The sequence below is a fragment of the Aedes albopictus genome, chromosome 3 (genome assembly GCF_035046485.1).
Source record: "Aedes albopictus strain Foshan chromosome 3, AalbF5, whole genome shotgun sequence".
Lineage (NCBI taxonomy): Eukaryota > Metazoa > Arthropoda > Insecta > Diptera > Culicidae > Aedes > Aedes albopictus.
The window spans coordinates 256,588,414-256,612,760 of NC_085138.1; the positions used below are offsets into that span (position 1 = coordinate 256,588,414).

The 24,347-nt window shown below is 39.9% G+C and overlaps 1 protein-coding gene across 1 annotated transcript in view; it reads left to right on the forward strand.

The window, feature by feature from the left end:
* The window catches only part of LOC109424446 (neurotrimin), a 32,405-nt gene that overhangs the window by 4,881 nt on the left and 3,177 nt on the right, over positions 1-24,347 (forward strand). The window contains exons 2-5 of the mRNA XM_029852341.2: positions 7,132-7,358; positions 18,599-18,808; positions 18,873-18,991; positions 19,046-19,190. Coding sequence (XP_029708201.2) covers positions 7,163-7,358; positions 18,599-18,808; positions 18,873-18,991; positions 19,046-19,190 — 670 coding nt within the window. The 5' untranslated portion in view covers positions 7,132-7,162. The remainder of the gene's footprint in view (positions 1-7,131; positions 7,359-18,598; positions 18,809-18,872; positions 18,992-19,045; positions 19,191-24,347) is intronic.

A 24,347-nucleotide genomic window follows, 5' to 3' on the forward strand; every position in this document is an offset into this window, starting at 1 on the left:
AATGACAAAACAAACAACTCTTTCATAGATGTCGAAATTCTACGCCGTACTGTTTTCCGGTTAGTATAAAAAAAAAACATTTCTATTTTTTATCAAGTATATGATCAGAATAAACTACATCTTACAATAATCCGAGAACAGTAGGCTGGCTGAGGAATTTCGACGTCTATGAAAGAGTTGTTTATTTTGTCAAAACGAACAACTTTTTCGAAGAAACCAATTATCTATAGTGCCACGGAAAAATGTGAGAAGCTGGCACCACGTTAACCCAGGCTATTAAGGTGTCATAATGCATCACTGAGTTTTCATGCGAATCATTGAATTTTTGCTTTTCAATGATTGTTTGCCTCGCTGATAATTCTGCAGTAACGCAGCTGAAAAAGTATCATCACAATCACTGCGAGTGAGCATATAAGATGATACTTTTTCATTCGAATATTCGCTTTCGTGGCTGAGAATTATCACTTTGAAATTTTGAATCACATATCCAACATGGCTGCCGATGCTGATAGTGCCGTAAAAAGCCTTAAAAAGATAAAATATCACAAAAACACCAAAGTATACGCCTCCATTTTTTGCCAGGATATTTACCTATTATGGATGTGTATGTGTTGAAAATTTCAGGTTGAGATTTTTTGCGCTTGAGATATTATTTATTACTCAAAAATTGCACAATTTTTCGATTTTTTATTTATTTCCAATCTATATATATATATATATATATAAATGAGTTTGTAGTCCCTTTGAGGCAACGGCCGAACCGATCAGCATGACCCTTGCGATTCGTATTCATGGTGGCTGTGTTTATATGTATAAAAAGTTACAAAAATGAACTGAAAAATGTAAGAAAATTGATAAAGTACTGATTTTTCATGAGCTTGGAAGGAAATCAACACGATCGTAATGAAACCAATCTAGAGGTAGGTGGTAAGACTTGGCATTTTTCGATATTTTTGTTTTTCATATAAGTGTGGGCCACCCTAGTGTACACCATCGTACAAAAAAACGTTCCAGTTTCACTTGTGAATATGGTAGGGATAAGAATGCCATAGGGTTCCAAATGTATCCTCACAGACAAACAGACGTAACACTCTGACGATTCCCATCGTACATCAATTTAACGGTCCATTTAAAAATTTTATAGTTGGCCAACTGGCCATCCGTGACGCTCGAATCGTTTTTGTTCGAGTTTGACGTTTGCCCACTACCGCCATCTAGTTGATGGTCGGCCAATCGCAGTCCTAAAAAGCATTGGGCGATCATGTTGCCGTAACTATGATATGAATCGAAAAATGTTCGAAGAGTTACGTCTGTTTGTCTGTGGTATCCTATTCGAAAACAAGGTATTGTGGCACTGATTGATTCCATTCTTTTTGTTTTCATGTGTGCTTTGCTCACTTCTAACAAAAAATAAATGGGGAAAAAAATAAACAGCGCATAAATCCTTTGTTTTTTTTTTTTGTAGGATGAAAATGGGAGCCACATACTTAATAAGGGAACCAATACTCTACAATAAATTGGTTCTCTTTGCAGGCACGTAAGCTATAACTCAATGAGTTGGAAATTTTACGAGGAACTCTCCGAAGACCACAAAGCGATCTAAGGCATGTGGAATTCCGATGCTGTTTAACGTGTAAGGAATAACAATAAATAATAAAATCTCGTAATTTTATCGATCGGGTGAGGCTTAATAACTTTTTCCACGAACGTCGCATCGGTTAGCATCGACTTATTTTTAAGGATCTAGGGGTGACTTCAAGCGATTTTTCTTTGCAGAAGTAAAATTTCCCTTAGTGGAGCGGATCTGGTGTAATGGTTAAAGCACGTGACCGCCGAGGACCTGGGATCGAATCCCACTCCCGACAAACTCGCAAAATGTGGGTTCTTCCTTCGGAAGGGAAGTGAAGCGTGGGTCCCGAGATGAACTAGCCTAGGGCTGAAAATCTCGTTAATACAGACAAAAAAAAAATTCCCCATAGTAAATCGTTTGAAAAACTAAGAATGACGGGCGCTAAAATATAATTTTCCCGATCGATCTGAAATTTTACACAGTTGATATGGGACCAAAGTGGAATTCAAAAAGTGTACAGGAGCTAGAGTTTTTCCATTTTTTGTATTTTCCCATATAAACCGTATACCAGGCTAATAACTTATAGTAGACTGCGAATAAAAATGGATGATTTTCTAAGTTTGGCACTTGCACATTGACTAAATGGCAACCTACTCGTGATTTGTCTACGTGCAAATGTCAAATGTTATTTATACAACATTTTTTGTCATTACAAAAAATGAGGTTTGGATAGGCTTTTTTCTAGGTTACGTACTTCTGCAGAATGATGTGCGACTGAGTGTCTTGGCCAATCAACCTAATTTAACCCTTTATAAGGCAGTGGAAACTATATTGCCACCTACTGTTTGTATTTTTATCTGTTTTATAACAATTTATTTCGAACTTTTTTTTGGTTTACGCAAACTTGGGATTACTAACAACGCCTGGTATTTTTTTGTGCAAAACAAAGCTTTAACAACAATATGGAAACCATTTGTAGTCTCAAAAATGGCTAAATGTGACCCCATGAAGAAAATTAGCTTGTAAAATTATAGATTTGGTAAACATTTTACGAAATAATCAAATCTGGGATGTGATTATGTATCATATCCATAATAGTATGCGTTGACAACTCTTCTAGTTTTCTCGGCCTTATAAAGAGTTAACACGTAATTTATCCTATTATTGAATACACTCACGAAAATAAATGAAAAATGTGTGTTGGCAAAAGTGCTGAAAAGTGCTACTTTTCAGCACAAGTGTCGAAAAGTCGGGTAATTTTCCAATTGTTGCACGGCTAAAAATTCGCCAATTGTTGCACACCTCATAAGAATAACATGGAGTATGCAACAACAGGCGAGTTTTTAGCCATGCAACAATTGGAAAATTACCCTAGTACTTTTCGGCACTTTTGTTTTAGGGAAAAAATAGGCCGTTTTGGCACCCTTTCGCTCAAAGAAAAGTTGACGTTTTCACAACGTAATGGCAAAAAGTGTTTTTTCAGTCACCGTAGGAGCGCCACAGTCATAATCAAATTTTTTAAGATGTTTTTACCCTTTTTACACCCATAAGAAGGGTATAAATACCGCTTGGAAAAATGCTTCATAATAAATTGACCAGCCGTGTGTCAATCGATTTGAGCTCTCTCATCACCAAATGAAAACTGCACCATCCTAGTAGTATATATAGATTTGCATGCTGTCTTACATGAGCTACAAATTATAAAACAAATGGCTCCAGGTCCAATATTGAAGATTATTCAATAATATATAAATACCACAGTCTTTTCTTGACATGACCATCCACTTATGAAGTGAACGTTTGACCACTACGCCACGGGCCCCGGCTATTTTTATCCATAAGAATTGTATAAATGACGCTTGGTTTCGATCCATAACCTCAGAGAAACAGACGTAACTCTTAGAACAAGTTTCATTGAAAAACATCGTCATCAAAACATAGCAGCCCAATGCTAAACGTACTGTGCTTGGCCGGGCAATCACTAGGTGGCAGTAGTGAGCAAACGTCAACAGAAGCAGAAACGACGCCAGCGCAGCGAGTGATCAATCGACCTACTACCGAAAATTTGAATCAACCGTTAAAAAGGTGATCGATGGGAAGCGAGCGGAGTGTGACGTCTGTTTCTCTGTGCCATAACCATAGGTCCCAAGTACTTTGAATCTAATTTATTCAACTGATAAAGAAAATTAGACAAAGTATATCTCGATGATTTTCTTATCCATGTATTAATCGATTGGCAGTTAACAAGAGATACAATATTCCAGAATATGTAAGCTATTGTTTAAACATTCCATACAAGATTCTAGGAGATTCTGGCTGACATTTCTGGTAGTTGAGCCCATGGTCGATGATTCTATTATGGAAAGCAATCAACTTGATGCCAAATCTACAATATTTTCTAGAATTACCAAAAATCACAATCATACAAACGAATAATGCAACAATAATTTTAATAAGTGTAAGAAGGGTTCTGTTCACCATAGGTGGATTGATTCAGGTTTTAATTTTATTTTGACATTGTGCAATGGTGTACAAGATATTTATATAACTATTACTTCTGGAATTTGGTACGGGATCGATAGTAAACATGCTCTCGTCGGAGGATGAAAAAAACGGATGTTGCGTTCGAGCGAATTCAAGACTTTCTTACACGGCGCTACTCGTAGCTCCCGGATGCCATTGGTATTTATGTGAGTTTTTTTTTTGTAAGGTCGAAGGATCATCAAGGTCACCGTAATTTTCCTTTTCGATCTTTCGTGCCGGTAAGTCACTGATTTCGCGTTTCTTGGCCATTTTTCTCATTGAGCGCAAATAATTCGCCCAAACATTCATGTTGGTGGCAGCGGATACCCTTCCTAATCTAAAAAGGAGTTACTTTGGAGGGAAAGACTAGTGCACATCGCACTCTCAAGTTTAGCTGTAGAGCCATGCAGTGAACACTGATGATACGCTCTTTGGGAAATCCACCTAGGTAGCATGCTTGGCACAAACTTCCCAAATGGAGGAGAACGTGCATATGGAGCTGACCTGGTGATACCTGATGGTATAGGACAATTTTGAATAACTTTCAAGAAAAATACAAAAAAGGAAGTTTTCCTATGTAAAATCCCATACACACTTCAATCGCGATGCGCAAAATGTAGACTAAACCTATCATGCCCAAATTTTACACAGTTATTTGGGACCTCAAATGGCACCTAAAAACTTTGATCTGATTGAATCTGATCAACTTTCATTTTTCCCATACAACGTTGATCCAGCCTAATACTGGCACTTTGCCATCTTCCCGAGTGCCCTTACCCACTGACGTTGTCTTCGGAAAACGGGCAGGGTCTACCAACGTGCCTGCGCCCAACTATTCTGATAGTATTAAGGGGCTGTCCATAAACCACGTGGTCATGCGGGGGGGTTCGGCCAATGACCATTTTGTATGGACGAAAAAAAAAATTGTATGGACTAATGACCACGCGGGGGGGGGAGGGTCCCAAAAAAATGACCACGTGGTTTATGGACAGCCCCTAAGAATTGCATCGTCATTGGACCTCCTGAAGGCTAAGGCCCTATGAGGTATGTATCACCAGAAGGTATTGCTGACATTGTGACCTCCACATGCCCCGGCCGTTACCGAGGATCCCTTTCCAACCGCGGGGTAGACCCAGTAGACCGGCGCCACGACAACAACGCTACGTTGCTACCACGATGTTCGAGGGCCAATTATTCGCTATGAAAGTCGAGTTCGACCACAGGGTTCCGGTATGACCAATGTAGCCGACTCCGACCCCTTGGACCACTTCTTGTATAGTGTCTGCCATTAGCCACTCAGCGAGTCCACGTGCCACCTCGTCTGTAGCTCCAAGACGATGTGGGTGGTAGTCGCTGAAACGGCATACGGTGTCAAAATCTCGATTATTATCGAACTTTCATGCACCTCGGATTATTTCTTCGAAAATGATTTATTTATATTTTCATAATCTGAAGACTAGAAAATATTCTATCGGCAAAAATTATCCCATACATTGTGTATGGGACGCTTTTCGGCTCAAAGCTATATTTAATGAATTTTAGTATGAAAAATAGCCAAAAACTTAACTAAATCAAAATTTCCCCGATGGAATATTTTCAAACTTTTTAATTATAAAATATAGCTGGAAAGCTAACATTCTCTAGAAAGATCCGAGGTACATGCAAGTTTGATGATAATCAAAATTTTGACACCGTTCGGCATTCCAGCCAAACTCGTATTTACACATGCTCTGGACAAGATTGTCCGGAGTTGTGTCCACCCCGTATGTGGCAAACATGCGGTCATGCATTGTGCGAAAACGCGGGCACACGAACAAAACGTGTTCCGCCGTTTCTTCTATACTAGCACAAACCGGACATTTGGGAGAACCCGCATGACCAAATGATATAGATACTGTCGGAAGCAACCATGGCCCGAAAGGACCTGGATCAGGTGGAATCTTACTGTTTCATGGAGCCCGTTAACCCAACCATCTACCCTCGGGATCAACCTGTGAGTTCACCTTTCTTGGGTGGAACTGTCCCACGCGCGCTGTCATTTGACTATGGAGGTCATCCTGGCAGTCCTGCGTATGCCTCTTGTGCCGCGCATTACGCTCCTTCCGGATAAGGATACCGATAGGCACCATACCAGTGATAACGCAAACCCACTATAGTGGTGGCTCTTAAATGGTGGCAGTGGTGGCATAATCAAATTGGCTACCGAAGGTAACCTTATCGTTGATCATCACCGCTAAATGTTTAACGAAGCGCTTCAAAATGATAGTGCAACCACCTACACTAATCATCGCTTGTTACTCCGACTTTCGATTGTCAACAACCACAACCTCAGTTTTAGGTTGAGCCAATTCCAAATTTTTGGAACTCCACTATACGCCGGAGAACACTTGGCAATAGGACCAAGCTCTGTCCCTTTCAAATCTCTGGGATGACTCCCTTGTCCAGACGTATCTGCATAGCAGATTTGGACATTCCGGGAGCCTGTGTGAGACCAGATTCTGAACTCCGTACGAGCTTTACCTACGCTAAAGGATTTTGCAATGCCCGTAAGTTTATCATTTATCCTCCTCTTCTCATAACCAGATACAGTCTCCAGCGATCCTGCGAAAGAAGGCCAAGGACTCGGCTCATTACTGCGGGAAGAGCCCCAGGACGACACTCTCCACTCTCCAGCATCACTGAAGGTTGCTCGGTGGAAGCTCTCTCGGCCGACCAGAGCGTTAGCATTCCCGATAACAATTTTAACATCATTATACTCAGATTAATTTGCATGTATAGGCCTCTATTCTTTTTAATTCATGACGAGTGGTATCCAAGGCAAGGGTGACATAGTCAGCACTTTCAAGTGTGACGTGTTGATGAATAAATATGAAATTCAACTCCCAGACCTTGAAGCGGTATTATTTACTTAAATGAATGCAATGTGTGAAGGACAACCCGTCATCAACGATTAATATTGAATTTCAACGCCACGCCGCGATCATAAACGATACTTTTTAATCTAACGTCTGTTTTTGTTTGTTCTTTCTGTTTTGCAGAGAAATTCGCATCCCACTTGCTGCAACCGCAATGACTTCGATGACGACCGTTGGCAGAATTAGTGGAAGCGCCAAACACGCGTCGTCACTCAATTGGATCATCGCGCCGCTGCTGGTGGCCTCCGTGCTCCGGCCGTTTGCCCTCTGCGGTCAACAGTTCAGAAGCGTTCCAACGACGGTCAAAACGTACGAGAACGAAACCGTCCTGCTGCCATGCTATCACAATTGTAAGGCAAATGAAATCCCCAGATTTGTATTCATCTATCAATTTAACCATTTATGCATTCACCACCAAACCTTCCTAACTAAACTAACCAAATTCCCCGGAGACAAACTGACTGGAATGGAATCGTCAATTAGACGATTCAAAGGCATACATGGTTCGATTGGGTTTTGGAGAGATGTTTGCTTTCTTTTGATGGCGCAGATATACCAAAGTGACAAAAGTCAATCTCTCGGTACAGAACGTTGTTTGCTCTGTGATGGATTTAATTAAAACACAAAGCAGATGCAAGTATCTAGCATATACCAATATGAGAGTGATGCGACATTTTTTTTTATCTAGACTTTGTTCAAATCAAAATACTTCTCAATACAGATAGGCATGGGCGTAGTCAGAGGCCCCCCTAGCCGCATGCATATTTCGAGCCATTTTTAATTCGAGCCAACTTAACCCTTTGATGTCGAATTTTTTCCAAGCGTCAATATGGAGTTTTTTATGTAGTTTTGGGGGTCAATAGCATAAAAACGGTAGAATATTATGCATCCAAACTATTCTTGAGCTTAGATCTTAAAGCCTTCGGGTGTAACGGTAACTTCTTTCATTATACAAAACTTCGATTTGTAATCTTTCATGTCCAGTAAGTCTTATGAAAGGTTAGTAGACAGTATCAGATCAGTCGGGATATCATAGGTCATCCAAACTGTTCTTGAGTTCTTGAGTTTAGATCTTAAAGTCTACGGGTGTAATTGTAACTTCTTTCATTAAAAGCTACAATTTGTAATCTATCATGTCCAGTAAGTCTTCTAAAAGTTACAGTGGTTGTTTTTATCAACTAAGCTTCACAACAATAAGGAAGCCCATAATATTTCAAAAATATATAACAACGCTTATTGTTCCTTTAACTACTTTGGTTAGTACAGTGGTTTATGTAACACTACTCAACGTAGTGACAAAAGCTATTATCACAAGTGTAGACCTGAAGCTATGATCTCCGGAGTAGTGTTGATCTGGAATATCTGAAAACTATCTTGAAATGACTCATAATATGCCAGGGGAATTAAAGATAACAGTTTAAAGTTTGTGAGAATAACTACTGTTACTCCTCTCCTCTCCTCTCCTCTTCTTGGCGCAACGTCCTCACTGGGACAAAGCCTGCTTCTCAGCCACAGTTATTAACTGAGAGCTTCCGCTGCCAATGACCATTTTGCATGTGTATATCGTGTGGCAGGCACGAAGATACTCTATGCCCAAGGAAGTCAAGAAAATTTCCTTTACGAAAAGATCCTGGACCGACCGGGAATCGAACCCGTCACCCTCAGCATGGTCATGCTGAATACCCGTGCGTTTACCGCCTCGGCTATAGGGGCCCTTTTTAACTACTGTTACTATCAAGAGCTAAACTTCAGGATATTTTGGACGGCCCTCAATATTCCAAAGATCCAGGACTTCAGGTTGGTCCAGTCACCGTGATTGATTATGAAACGTTACTCAGTAGGTATGTCAGATATAGCTGATGTTACGAGAGTAGACCTGAAGTTCTGAACTCAAAGATAGTTTGGCTGACCTGGAACATTCCCATAGTATCTCAAAATGACATTTGAAATTTCAAGAGCCTCACGAATCTCAGCAGATTATGCTGTGCTATTGTTTGTGGTGAAACACAGTTTTTCTCGTAGATTTGAAGGACTTCATTATAGAACTGTTTTGATAAACCTGAATGTCCCAAAGGTTTATAATAAAAAAGTAAACTTCATATTGGTCCAGTAACCACGGATAAATATGCAACGATACTCAGTATAGCAGATGTGGTTGTTGATACGAGTGTAGCCTGAAGTCCTGAGCTCCAAGAAGGTTTGGCTGACCTGGAATATCCCTGTAGTGTCTGACATTTGAGATTTCAAGAGCTTCGCAGATCCCAGTAGATTATGCAATACTATTATTTATGGCAAAAACACATAAAAATTTTCTTGTATATTTGTGTATATCTGAAGTGCTGAACTCCAAGGTAGTTTGGGTGAACCTGGAATATCCTATAGTGTCTATAAATGACATTGTAGATGTCAAGAGCTTCACGGATCCCAGTAAGTTATGCAATGCTATTATTTGTGGCGAACATACATAAAATTATTCTTGTAGATTTTAAGGACTTCAATATATGATAGTTTGAAACACCTAGAACATCCCAGAATATAAAGCATGTTTTGATATTCTTGACGAAGGCTTAATGAATAGATATATACGTAATCCACATCCAAGTTCAGCTTTTAGAACAAGTGATATGTCAATTATTTCGTTTTTCCAAATTTCATGGTGTTCAGAATGTTCTAGCACAGAGAAACAGACGGCGGTAGTGAGCAAACGGCAAACAGCAGCAAAAAACGATGGGAGCGCCATGAACGACATATTTGTGAACAACAGAATATTTGAATAGTCCGCTAAAAAAGGGAAACGATGGGAAGTAGGTAGAGTGAGATGTCTGTTTGTCTGTGGTTATATTAAAAGCAAAAAACCTGGAATTTCTTTATGAATTCCTTTAGGCACACCTTCAGAAATTCCTACAGGTATTTCTTCAAGAACTTCTCCAGAGATTTCTTCAGGAATTTCACAAGGGACTTTTTTCAAGAATGTCTCCCTCGTGAATCCCTCCATGAACGTCTTGTGGGGTTCCGATAGTGATTATTTCAGGGCTTGTTCCAAGAAATGCTTTAGCAATTCCTCCCACGATTTCTTTAAATTCTTCTTCAAGAATGCATCGACATATTCCTAAAGGAATTTTCCCACAACTTCCTTTAGTGATTCCAGCATGGATTTCTCCAAAGATTCCTTCAAGAATTTCTCTAGAAGTTTTACCAGACATTCCACCGGCAATTTCTCCTGCGATATCTTTAGAGTTTCCTCCAGTGATTGTTCCAATAATTTTTTCGAGGATTTCTTCAATTTTCTCCAAGAATTTTCAAAGCAACTTCACAAGAGATACTATTTCTGCAGGTATTCTTTAAGAGATTCCTTCAAAAAATCTGCTAGAGATTGCTCCAATAATTCCATCTGGAATTATTCAAAGTATTTTTGAAGGAATTTTTTCGCAGAGTTTTTTCAGAAAATTTTACCATACATTTTTCAAAAATTAATACAAGTATTCCTCAAACATTTTGTACAAAATATCTTTTTAAACTGTTGAAAATGCTTTGACATCCATGTGCACAACAGAACATGTGCTCGATGAACAAATTGAGATTTGAAATTATGAAAAGAAATCCACGTACTCCGGTGAGACTCGAACTCACGACTCCCAATTCGCTAGACGGGCGCTTCTATTCCTTCAAGCTACGGAGTCACTCGACTATCTCCGTCGCCAGCAGGCCTAGAACTGAACTCGGTCGGCCGAGGACCGACCCGTCGAGAGTCCGACTGCACACTAATTGCCATACCAATAAGTGATTGGAAGGCAGTGCCCGAAGCTCTCGACAATTAAAAATAACTTCCTCTCCCGCTTTGACATACATGTGCACAACAGACAATGTGTTAGATGTTCATCTAATCCCATCCGAAGGGGGTTTGGATTGTGAAAAGAAGATAACCATGTGCGATTGTGGAATCGAGTTCAGTTCTAGGCCTGCTGGCGACGGAGATAGTCGAGTGACTCCGTAGCTTGAAGGAATAGAAGCGCCCGTCTAGCGAATTGGGAGTCGTGAGTTCGAGTCTCACCGGAGTACGTGGATTTCTTTTCATAATTTCAAATCTCAATTTGTTCATCGAGCACATGTTCTGTTGTGCACATGGATGTCAAAGCATTTTCAACAGTGTAATTTTCCACATGGCTTGGTCAGCCAAAGCAAAATCAAGAAATTGACATCTTTTTAAAGTTTATCCTGGGATTCCTTTAAAAAAATCGTCCAGAAAAAACTGCAGACCAGTGAAGAGAATTGTCAGACAAAAGAGGCACAAAACAAGCAACAAAGAAGGTGCGACGATTAGTCTTTATCCCTACTGGTGACAGATAATGACATGATCTCGAAATTTTTTGTTGCAGACAAAACGGAAGCTGAATTTGTTGCGTACTTTTCAACTCGTGAATAATCAAATATTACTAACCCAAAGTCGAAACTGTTTGATGATATAGCTTCACCAGAGTTGCAGTGTTTACCGACTCGAAGTTACCGTTCGAAAATCGCAATGCAAGGCTTAAAAATCTCTAAACTCGTGGTGTACGATGTTAATCCCATTATTTTCAAGTTGGGACAAACTTATGTCGCATGGGTTGTTTTGTCGCAACAAATACAGGTTGCGACATTGTCATTATTGTTGCGCGATGGTTGAATTTTGATTCACTGCTGCAGACAGATTTTTCCAGGAATTCCTACAGAAATTCTTCCAGACATTGGTAAAGAAAGCTATCCTGGGATTTCCTAAGGATTTCTTCATGGAAATTTTCTTCAGGAATTCCATCAGGCATTTCTCCGAGAATTCCTCCTGACATACACTCGGGAATGCTTCCAGACATAACTCCAGGTTTTATTTTAAAAATTCCTCCAAGTATTCCTCCTCCAGGAGAACTCTCCTTGAGATAATTTCAGGAATTCCACCCGCAATTATTTAAGTAACTACAGTAGCTACAGAGATTCCTCCAGGAGTTCTTCCACGAACTTTTCTTAGGATTCCTTCAGGATATCTCCAAGATATTTTTCTGCGATTACTTCAGTACTTCTTGGCATTTCTTCAGAAACACCCTTTGGTACTCCCTTAGCAATTTGTCCTGGAATTTCTTCAGGAATTCTTTCTGGGACTCCTTCCAGAATTCCTCCGGGGAATCCTCTCAGAACTACTGCAGGGATTTCTCTAGAGATTCCTCCAGGAGCTCGTTAGAGATTTCTCCAGGAATTCCTACAGGCACTACTTCAGAGATTCTTCCGGGGATTTCTGTTGGGATTCCTCCAGGTATTCTTCCATAACTTTCACTAGGCATTCCTCCAAGATTTCATCCAGGAATATTTCCGGGGATTTCCAAGATTTCCTCAAGGAATTTCTCCAGGAATTACTCCAAGGATGCCTCTAGGGATTCCCATAGGGATTTCGCCTTGGATTCATCCATGGGCTCTTCTAGGGGTTCCTCTATGAACTCTTCCACGCATTTCTCCAAGAACTTCATCATGCATCCCTACAGGTATTCATCCAGGCATTCCTTCAGGAATTTCTCAAGGCTTTTCTTCAAGAATTCCTCCAGGAATTTCTCTAAGAATTGCTCCAGGAATTTTCTAAGGAATTCTTCCACGAATTTGTCCACGGACACGTTCAATGCTTCTAGTGAGCTTTTTCGCTCTTTGAAGGAAGCACGACAAGACAACGAACTAGCAAGCAACGCCCAGTGGCACAGCCGAAAACTTTTTTAGACAGCTGCAGCGGGAATCGATCCCGCACTCCTCAGCACGATGCGACTAAGAGCAAGGCGACACTAGTCACACGACCATGGAGCCATACCAGTTGCTTCAGGGATTCCTTAACCTTCACGTACCCGACCCCCAACATCTCATTTTCAAAATGCTGGCATTTCGTCAATATTCATCCAATTTTTTTGAAGTCGCCCTCAATCGATCATAAGTTAGAACAAGTTTAATACACCCAAGTGGCCATGTAATATCCGGAACTATTCCGGAGATATTCCGGATTGTACTGGGGTCAGTGACGGTGCCGAAATGGCTAAAAATGATTATTTCGTGTGTTATTTTGTTTGAACCATCGATTTTCAGCGGAGTTTTCATTGCGAACAATAAAACACAACTGCGATAACCAGATTTGTATAAGTGGACCCATCCGGATCACCGTGACAGGTTCCGCAGGGGCCTCATTGGGGACATTTATGGTTTTCATCCAAAACATGTCGTGTGATATATCAAACTTCATGATTTCGAATGACTGATTCAGAAACGATACCCTGAAGTCTGTATCAACTAATATGGCCACCCCGGAACATCTAGCATAAGTTCCACGGGGATGACATCGGAGACATATCAGGTTTGCAATCAAAACATGCCGTGCGACGTATCAAACTTCATGACTTCAAGAGAATGGAGCAGAAAAAGTTGACTGAAGTATGTTGTTACTGATGTGGCCGCTCCGGAATACCTGAAACAGGTTCCGCGGGGGCCTCGCTAGCACAATAACACACACAAAATTATCACTTTTAGTCATTTGGCCAAACAGACACTTCCCCCACCCCCTGACCCCAGTACAATCCGGAATATTGCCGGAATGGTTCCGGATATTACATGACCACTTGAGTGTAATAAACCTGCACCAATTTATGATCGATTAAGGGCGACTTCAAAAAAATCGGATGAAAATTGACGAAATGCCAAAATTTTTAATATGAGTTGTCGGGGGTCGGGTATGTGAAGGTTAAGGAATTCCTCCAGGACTTCCTTCAGGAATTCTTCCAAGGGTTCCTCCAGTAATTTATCCATGAATTTCTACTGCAGGAATTCTTCCAGGCATTCCTCTAGGGTTTCCCTCATGAATTTCACATATGATTCCTTCAGCAACTCTTCTAAGGATTTCCTTAGGAATTACTCCAGGCATTCCTCTAGAAATTGAACCATGTATTTCTTCAGAAATTCTTCCAGACATTTCTCCAGGTATTGCTTCAAGGATTCCTAGGGAAATTCCTCAAGAATTCGCCTAGGAATTCATCCAGGAGTTTATCCGAGAATTCCTTCAGGGATTTTCCACGAATTTTTCCAAGAGCTACGTCAAGGATTCTTCCAGAAAATCCTCCAAGGACTCCTTTAGGAATTTCCCAGTTATTTCTCTAGGAAGTCCTCTAGGAATTCGTACAGGGATTACTCCAGTAATGCATCCAGGAATTTCTCCAGAGATTTCTCCATGAATTCATTCGAGTATTTCTTCAGAAATTCCTCGAGGGATTCCTCCAAGAATTATTCCAGAAATTCCTCCAGAAATTGTTTCATGGTTTCCTTTAGAATATCTTGAAAATGAACGACGAAGATGAACCGAAAATAAAACAGCGAGCTATAGTTTTCGTCATTCTCTTTTGTCTCCTTTTGCAACGACGAACATGTTTTCGTCACATGGCATCCGATTGCAGACGAAAGACGAACCAGTCAAGCTTTTATTGACGATTTAGCCTCGGACTTTCGGAGCTGTTGAATTAGCTCTGATGGTATGCTTGTTGTGCTGCCAATCTGAAGGTTTTTTTGTTCGATTCCGAATGAAGGCGTGTTTCATTTTTGCATTTTTTTCTCTGATCAGTCATTCCCGTGAGGCTGATTATTCATTCGCCTGCTCTGTTCGGTGCAAGCCACTCAACGAAAATGCCAATAAAGAGAAACGGCAAAACTTTCTCGTCGTGACCAGCAAACTGACTGACGGTGTTTGAAGAAAAATATTCAAGAGCCGCTGGCTCTGTGACGCAAACTTTTTATTACTCGCTGTCGTCAGTGATTATGCTTCAGCTCCGATGACTATTAACAACCCTGCCTCTAGGAATTCATCCAAGGATTGCTCTAAAGATTTCGATAGAAAGTTCTCCAGGGATTCCTCCCAGAACTGGGATTCCTCCAGGAATTCTTACAGGAATTACTTCAGGGATTTATCAAAGAATTTCTACAGGGATTCCTGCAGGTAAACTTTCAGAAATTTCTATAAATTCCTCTAGTAATTCCTCCTGGAATTCCACTTAGAATTCCTCTAGGATGTCCTGTAAGAATTCCTCTGTGAATTGCTTTAGAAATTCCACCAGTAGTTTCTCCAGGAATTCGTCTAGTGATTCCTTCAGACAATCCATCCTATTTTTCATGGCTTTTTTAATTTCATAAATCCTCTGTTCTCCAAGGATTCACTCAAGAATTTATCTAGGATAGCCTGAAGATTATTAGGTACTTAATACTTCAAGGATTTGTTTTAAAATTCTTCAAGGCAATTTAGAGGGATGCATACATGAACCAGGACATTATCCAAGAAGTCATTTACGGATCCACGGATTTGTTCAGAAATCCATCCATGAATTCCTTCAAGAATACCCCCTGCCGCTCTTGCAGTGGAACTTCTTCAGAAATTCGTTCTGCTATTCTTTCGGGAATATATCCTGAGATTCTTTTTTTTAAGAAATCCTTCATTTTTTTCCAGGGATTCTCTTTAGGCACTCTTACATACCTCGAGGGTTTCCTCCAGTGATAATTTCAAGACTTTTACTAGAAAACAGTGGCGATTCCCTAACCTCAAATCTACCTGTGCACCAAGTATAAATTCTTGAATTTTTTGAACAAATTTGCTTGTAATAATTAGAAAATGACTATAATAGCTTCATTCACTCATTTCGTTTTTGATTTTGATCATAAATTTCCTGCAATTGCAAGTTTTAGGATCGGTGCACAGGTAAAAAGTGAGGTTACGCGATGCCACTGCTAGAAAATCTTCAATAATTCTTCCAAGAGTCCTTCCGGGAATACGTCAGTTGATATTTCTATAGGATTATGCCACATAAGGACTGTATCGGAAATTAACTATAAACGTTCACAATTGCCTGAAAAATAATCTGTTCAAAATAAACATAATTTTTTTTGGGGATACTATATAAATCTTTTGAATAAATAATGGCAGTTCTGATTTTCAAAAAATAATCATTTAACTTGGACTTTTATCTCAAAGATTGCACATAGGGGAACTTACGTATTCTCGGCAGTTTTGTTCTCTTCGTCATGGGGGGTTTTTAGGAACCTATTGGTCTCAGAGTTGGCCTCAAATCCTTCCCAACCAAGCTGAGCTATATGCCCAAATTTCAGGACATTCGGCCCATAAAAACCCCCCATGACGAAGAGAACAAACCTGCCGATAATACCCTTCGTCACCCTATGTTTTTAATGTTTTGGACACCCCTTAAAAATTTAAAATTGCGAAAACGGTGGGAAAATGTTCAATTTTTTCTCTTATTTTTGCGCAAATAAGGACTGTTCATTAAAGAAAGTGGACACCTGTTTTTCAATAGAAAATGTGCATTTTCGAACAAATTCATAATTTTATTTTTTTATAAATGACAATCAACATACATGTGGCCAAATTCACGTGAGTTTGAAAATTTACTTCGCTTTTCGGAAGAACGCTCGGACTTTCCTCTTGACAGCTCCCATTAGATTCTGCACAACTTTCTCTGTAACTTTTCGTTGTGCCGCAGGCCAATTTTTTTTTAACCAATCAACAGAGCTTGCTCCTCTTCCATCTTTCTTAAGATGCCGCTTAATTATTGTCCAGTATCTTTCCACAGGACGCTGTTCAGAGAAGTTTTGTGGATTTTGCCATTTTTCGACAAAATCGACTTTTTCCGTATTGAGCATCTCTAGTGTAGAAGAAGCGTAATAAGCGGATGCCAGATCCACCTAAAACAAAAGAGAATCCGTATGTTTTCGATAGATAAGTAGAAGTCGTTTTTTGATGCATTCCTTTCTGTTATTTTCACCGTTGATTGTTCCCGTTGTGAAATACGAAGAACTCTTTAAGCCACATGAACAATTGGCTTGCCACACTAAAAACTTTTTCCCAAATTTTTCAGTTCTGATGTACCCTACATCATCCGGCACAACTGTCCCCTGCTTAGCGTTAAAAAATTGCGGTCCCGGATGTGTATTAGTAAGCCAATTCTCGAAACGACAACTTTTTGGAACACCATTTGTGCAGAATAAATCTGCTAGTCGCAAAGCTAATACGAGCCCGAAACTTCTTACTTTTTTCGTTTTTTTGAGTGTGTTGCCGAAGTGAACAATGTTTTTACACACTGAGCAAAAATTCACAATTTTTTGTTTAGTTTTAACTCTAAACTATTGGTAAACAGATGTCCACTTTCTTTAAGGAACAGTCCTTATGCTCATGATATAGGAAAATTATTTTTATCAAGTAATATTCCCTCCGCAGTTTGGGGCAATTCTTAAAAATGAAAAATAGGCCATTTTTCGAGGAACTCTTTTTTTATGCGTCTTCAAAGAACGATTACGCAAATAAAAAATACATAAAGTTGTAAATTTGCATTTTTTTTTTCGATTGGGTATGTATTTAAATCTATTGATTTTATCAGAGAACAGAATTTTATAACCTCTAAAGATATTTCAAAGTTCAACCAAAAAGTAGGTGTTTTTTGGGATAGACCATTTTTTTAATGTTGGAGGTTTTTCTATCCAAAATAAGAATTTTTCAACTCGGTATTGAGTGATATGTTATGTGTACATAACTGCTAGTAATGATCATTATTTTCCAGATTTTCCCCGTACATTTTTTTTTCGCTACAAATTATTGAAACGTTAAAAAAAAATAAAAAAAATGCAGTTTGTACAGATTGTTATTTTGTGTGGTATACTCATAGAACCATATTTTTAATAATACTAAAAATTATCCATATTTCTTCAAGGTGTTCTAAACTTAATTACATTGTGTAGATTTCATAGAAGAACCGGAATAAAAAGACCAACCGTGCTTCGAGATAAAGCATTTTGAATGTGTATAGTTAATTTCCGATACAGTCCTTAATTATTGAGATAAGGTGAGCTCCAGCTAGTCTTGGAAGACATTATGTAGACAAACATTTTCGAACGGGTTCTACTGGAGAAAATGTTAAAAGAAGTCATGTAGACAATTCTGCGTTAGTCCTAAAAGAGTTCGTAATATTCAAAAGAAGTTCAGCAATGATTTCTTACGAAAGGTTTGTAGATATGAAGTAACAAAAAATATGAGCTAAGAAAAGCTAAGAAAAATCCTTAATCTTCCAGAAATTGGCCACCGTTACCAGTACTACACTGATTTGTGTAGAACAGGCGAGCTTTTTTTTTTTCAAAGTGTCCTAATAGTAGGATAACGTAGAATTAAAAATAAATAAATAAAGAAGATTATATAGACTGCACTAGATTTCAGCCCCAAAACACGCGAATGAAGCGCAGTTTTCCTTAACTCAATTAACAGTCCCCTCTGTTGCTGCAGCAGCATATTACACTTGATCTTCACATGCTAAGCAGCAGTAGAACCATTTCAATGGAAGCAATTTAACACCACTCTCAGTACAAAGCATTATATCCCAATGTGCGAGCCAAATATTTGACAATAGCCGACAACATTGAACCGCTTGTTAGGCTGATGATAATTTAGATTTATGACAAATGGACCCACTCCATCTCTACTAAACTATGTACATGTTCATTCAGCGAGAGATGAAAAATGTGTTCTCACAACTTTCTTTATCCCTTATGATAGCTCCGTACCGGTATGTTCGATGGTCGCGAGACGACATGCTGCTAGTGGACTCGAGGTACCCGGCGTTAACGCCACCCCCGCGCTATCAACTGTGGACCAACGGCAGCCTGGAGGTGGACCAGGTCCAGATGGATGACACGGGAGATTACATGTGTGAAATCATCACCGAGGCGGGAAAGGCCATCCAGAGGCACGCCATCGAGGTGCAGTGTGAGTGGGGGAATTGAGTAAGTGATGAATCGCTCTGTATTCATATTTGCGGGATTTATTGCAGATCCTCCAAGCATATTGATGCACCCATCTGACCGGGTGGAAGTCAAGGTTGGACAAATTTTGGAAATCGTATGCGACGCAACGGGAGTTCCGCAACCATACGTTACATGGGCATTCAAGGTGAGATGATTTTGTTATTGAAACGATAAAAATCTGTATATTCTCATATTCTAGAATGATAATGCCAGTTCAACTTTCGATAATAACCGAAAAATAAACCTCCTAATCGAAGACAAAGATTTCGCCGGTCCAGTAGAATGCACCGCAACCAACGGAGTAGGAGAACCAGTCAGTGAAACTTTAGACGTATTTGTTGATTGTAAGTGTGCTTTAAAATAATGTCTCATTTTTTAATTTATTTAGGGATGATTATAATAAAATTGAATCAACAATTCGTTGCCACAACAATCAGTTCGTGGCTGCAATCCCCCATTCATGGCCGCGTTTCACATTTGCCAGATCGTTCTGCACCTAGGCCAGGCCAGCATGTACTTAAAAAGCCTTAAAGCCTTAAGGCCCAAACGCAATAATAGCGGAACGGTAACTGAAACGATGTTAGGTGATATTTATTTTCGGCTGGTCAATGTTGAAGATGTTTTTCATTCTACCCGAACCGGTTCCGTTTCCGTTGCCGTTCCGCTATCATTGCATTCGGGGCTTCACGTCCATCATCGCGTTAATCAGTGTAGTGAGATTCCCGGAGAAGCCGTTCTAGTCTACTTACTTACCTTACCAATTAGGCTAAGGCCGGGGTGGCCTCTGCTGTACATAGTAGCCGTCTCCATTCCACTTGGTCCATTGCAGTTTGTCTCCAGTTCTGCACTCTGCGTAGGGTCCGCAGATCGTCCTCCACTTGGTCGACCCACCTAGCTCGCTGCGCTCCACTTCTTCTTGTACCGGCCGGATGACTCTCGAGAACCATTTTAGTCAGGTTGCTATCCGACATCCTGATGACGTGACCCGCACACCGTAGCCTCCCGATTTTCGCGGTATGGACGATGGTTGGTACTCTCAGCAGCTGATGCAGCTCGTGGTTGATTCGCTTTCTCCAAGTCCCGTCTTCCATCTGCACTCCGCCGTAGATGGTACGCAACACCTTCCGTTCGAAAACTCGAAGGGCGCGTTGGTCCTCTGCACGTAGGGTCCATGTTTCGTGCCCATAGAGGACGACCGGTCTAATCAGCGTTTTGTAGATAGTTAACTTCGTGTTACGGCGAACTTTATTCGATCGTAGAGTTTTGCGGAGTCCAAAGTAAGCACGATTTCCTGCCACAATGCGCCTCTGAATTTCTCTGCTGGTGTCGTTGTCGGCGGTCACCAGTGAGCCCAAGTACACGAATTCTTCAACCGCCTCGATTTCATCACCGTCGATATAAATTCGGGAAGTTCTAGTCTACATAACATATAAAAAATAGAAACGTTCTTCTAGTCGTTTTCTAGATACATTTTTTGAAAATTTCAAGTTTTGCGTTCATATACGTATGAAATGACCATGCGTCTCCATGACGCAAAAAATCCGTTTATTTTTTTTTTTATACATACACAGCCATGGGCTACAGGCTTAAGTGTTAGTAAAAAAAAATATCAGCGAATTCTCCTGTTGCGGAGTGATAATCCTCCAAGAATCGCTTCAGGTTCATTCTAAATTCCTCCATAAAGTCTGTTTTTTCCTACGCAAGTTTCAGATTCCTCCTACTGTTACCCGGGTAAAACTCGCGGTAAAACTGCAGTAGCAAGGGACCCTCAGAACTGGGTCTCAAGGCCGGCTTACTACTGGGCAATCGGAGGGGCTCCACGACCAACGTGCAGACATTGTCACCTTACTTAGGCTATGGGAATTGAAAGTGTTGAACTATGAAGGAACTATTGGCGTTATTGAAATGTTAAGAATGGTGTGGGTTGAATTTATTGAAAACTATTGTGATTGATGGTGTAGAGTGGGTAGTTTTTAGGGCTGTGGGGGCGTACCGGTACTGCTGCTGTTGGTAGTGCACTGCCTGAAGTCTTGGTCGGTGTACGAGCGCTCGCCGATGCTGCTGCGGACTGGACGGCTTGTCCGCCGGCTTTGTGATGGTGGTATGGTGGTCAAAGATGGCTTGGTGGACCGATCAATAGATCGTCTTGACTTGACGGTGCGATCTGCCTGTCTAGCTGGCGTCTTCCCTCTTTGTCGTAGATCGACAGAGCCCAGGACAACGCCGGATTGACTCTGCCGAGAGGGGTCCTCTTTGGCGGATAGGGCACATTTAGGGGCCCGAGGAAGAGCTCCTTAACAGTTATGGCCTCGCAAGATCAGAGCGCATTTACTCATTTACGTTTTGGGGTAATGATCAACTAGGGACCATTAGGCCGACTCGTGTGCTTCACCAACGGAAAGTTGGCTTCCAAAATGGTGGAGTACCGTAAGGTACCACAAAAGGTCCTGTGAGAGCAAGGGGGAGGTATTTTAACTTCTAGTCACTAGCTTTAACGTAGATTCAGGTTAGTTTTAAGGTTCATCATAAATGTAAGCATACCTGATTGAACACTAGAAATTTCCCCTACCTAAATAGGTTTACCTAAGATCATTCAGGAGCTCCTTCTGGGACTCCTCCAGAAGTGACTTCAGAGATTGATCTAAGAGTTCTTTCTAAGATTTCTCCAAAGGTTCCTTCGCGGGACCCCCAGGAGTTCGTGCTGAAATTACTGCAGCAGTTTCTTCGGGTGTTCTTCCAGGAATTAAATCAGGAGTTCCTTTACGAATACCACCTTGAGTTTCTTATGAAATTCCAGGGAAATCCCGGAATGACTCTGGAGAACTCTAACGTGATTTTATATGAGTGATTCATATTTTCCCAGAAGTCTATCAAAGATTCCTTCTAAAGTTCCCTCTGTGATTCTTCTAGGAGCCTTTTTTTCTGAAATTCCTGAAGAGGTTCCATCTGGCACACGCAGAAAAATCTATTGTAAACTCAAAAGAATTACGCATAGTTTCAACAAATTTTATTGTAGACTCAGGGCTTACCAATAAATTTTGTTGATTCAACAAATTTACAAATTTATAACAACAATGAAATTTGTTGTTTCTAAAAATGCCCAAAAACGACTAGCTGTCAAAACCAAAACATTTTTTTTTTTTTGAAACAAAAATACAATTTATCAAATCTACAAAAACAATGTTTTGAAACAACAAAAGAAGCCATATTGAAACTAATACTCATATTTGTTGTTTCAATAAATATAAATCTTAAAACTTATAAATCCTATTTTTTTATATTAAAAACAACTTCATTGATTAGATTTTATTTTCATGTATGTATTAATATAATACAGACATTAGCAGTATGTAACTATATATCGAATAACACAATTTAAGATAAAATTAATGATTCTAAAAATATTTTGATTACGTTTTCAAATGGGTAGTGCGGCGCTTATTTTGAACGAATTCCTGCAGAGCCAACATCACTGGATATTCGATCTAAAAAGAAAAAAAAAAGTTCTGATGTAAATAAATAAGCAAACATATAATTCAATCAGTCGTTCTGAAATTATCTTCAACTTACCTCGTACAATTTCTAAAATGATCAAGGATATGAGTAAAATGACGACTCCACAGTTGCACTTACTATTTTGACAGCAGTATAACAAAAAATCGAACGAAAACGAACATTACGATTACTATTCGTCGCACTTTTGACTCAGCAATTTCGCGCAAGGAAAGGTCCTCTGTTTTTCTTACAAACACAAAATGGTGACCATAAAACATCCAGATTGTTGATTCTACAAATTTATTTGATAGAAACAATAATGGATGTTTGTTGACAATAAAAACAAAGCGCATATTTGATTCAATTCAAAAAAATTGTTGTTTTGATGATATAGTAGAATAGAAACAATAAAAGCGATGAATTGCTTCAATGCATACGAGAATGATAGAAGCAAATCGACGCGTTTCTAGGTTTAACTTATCGATATTTTTCTGCGTGCATGCATCCAGGAGTACTAGTAATCCTCCAGGAATTATTTTTGTGATACCTACAGAAATTCCTTTGAGATTTCTATAAAGGTTCCTTCAGGGAATGGGATTCCTTTTGGGGTGTCTTCAGAAGTATTTTTTTTTTCGGGGTTCTTAGAAGGAAATCCTGGAGAAATGTTATCTCAGAAGGAGCTTTTGAAGGAAACCCAGAACGAACATGCGGAGGAAACTACACAAAACTGCTGGAGATATTCCATAAAACAATTTTGGGGAATGGATGAGGAACGCCAGGATCCGATCCCTAAGTAATCCAGAAAGAAGTTCCTAAAAGAATTCTGGAATAAGTTCTAGAAGGAATCCCCCAAGAAGTTTTTTCCAGGACAAATTCTTGCAATTTCTGAAAGAATGCATTCCGGGGGAAAACTTCTGGAAGGAGAACAATTTCTTGAGGAAACCTGGATAAATTCATGAAAGGTTTCCACAAGGAACTTTTGGTGTAATCTCCGGAGAAAATCCTGAAAGAATCCCAGAAGAAATCCAGGAAAGGTCTCCTGGATCAATTCCAGAAAGAACTCTTGGAGACATCTCAGAAGGAACTTCTTAAGGAATTACAGAAGGAACTCCTTGAGGAATCCAAGAAAAAAAAATCTTGAAGAATCCCGGAAGGAATTCCTGAAGAAATCTCGGAATTTTCTCTGAAGAAACTCCTTGAAATATCCCAGAAGAGTCTTGAAGAAATCCAAGAAGGAAGGAGTGAATTACGGAAGAAATTTTGATTAAAATTCCCAGAAGGATGAATCATTGAAGGAACTCTTGGATAAACCCCAGAAGCAACTAATGATCAATCTAGGAAAATTTTGGAGGAATCCCAGAAGGAACTTCAGGAGGTATTCGTAAAGCAACTCTGAGGGGATCCTGAAACGAGCTTCTGGAAGAATCCAAGACTGACTCTTAGAAACTCCTTGAGGAAAAGCTGCTTGAAAAATCACAAAAGAAACTTCTGAAGCATTACCAGAAGGAACTGCTGGAGTAATTTCAGGAGGAACTTCTGGGGTCCCTCGAAGGAACATCTGGAGAAGTTTTAGAAAGAACTCTTACATCAATCTCTGAAGGCACTCCTGCAGGAGTTCCAGAAGGATCTCCTGAATGAATCTTAGATAGAACTGTAGGAGGAATCTGAGAAGAAACTTACGTAGGAAAATCAGATTGAATTTATGGAAGGAAGTTCTGAAGGAATGCATGAAGCAATCTTTAGAGGATTATCACTCCGCAGCAGGCGAAATCACTGGTATTTTTTTTAGTAACTGAGGTTCACCCAGTAGCCCATGGCTGTATATAGGAGAACTTACGTATTTGCGGCAGTCGTCTTAAATCTATTGAACTCAAAATTACACTCAAATCTTTCCCAATTAAGCCGGATTATATGACCAAGTTTCAGGCAATTTGGCCAACAAAACCGCCTTATGACGAAGAGAACAAACCTGCCGATAATACCCTTTGTCATCTTATATAAAAAAA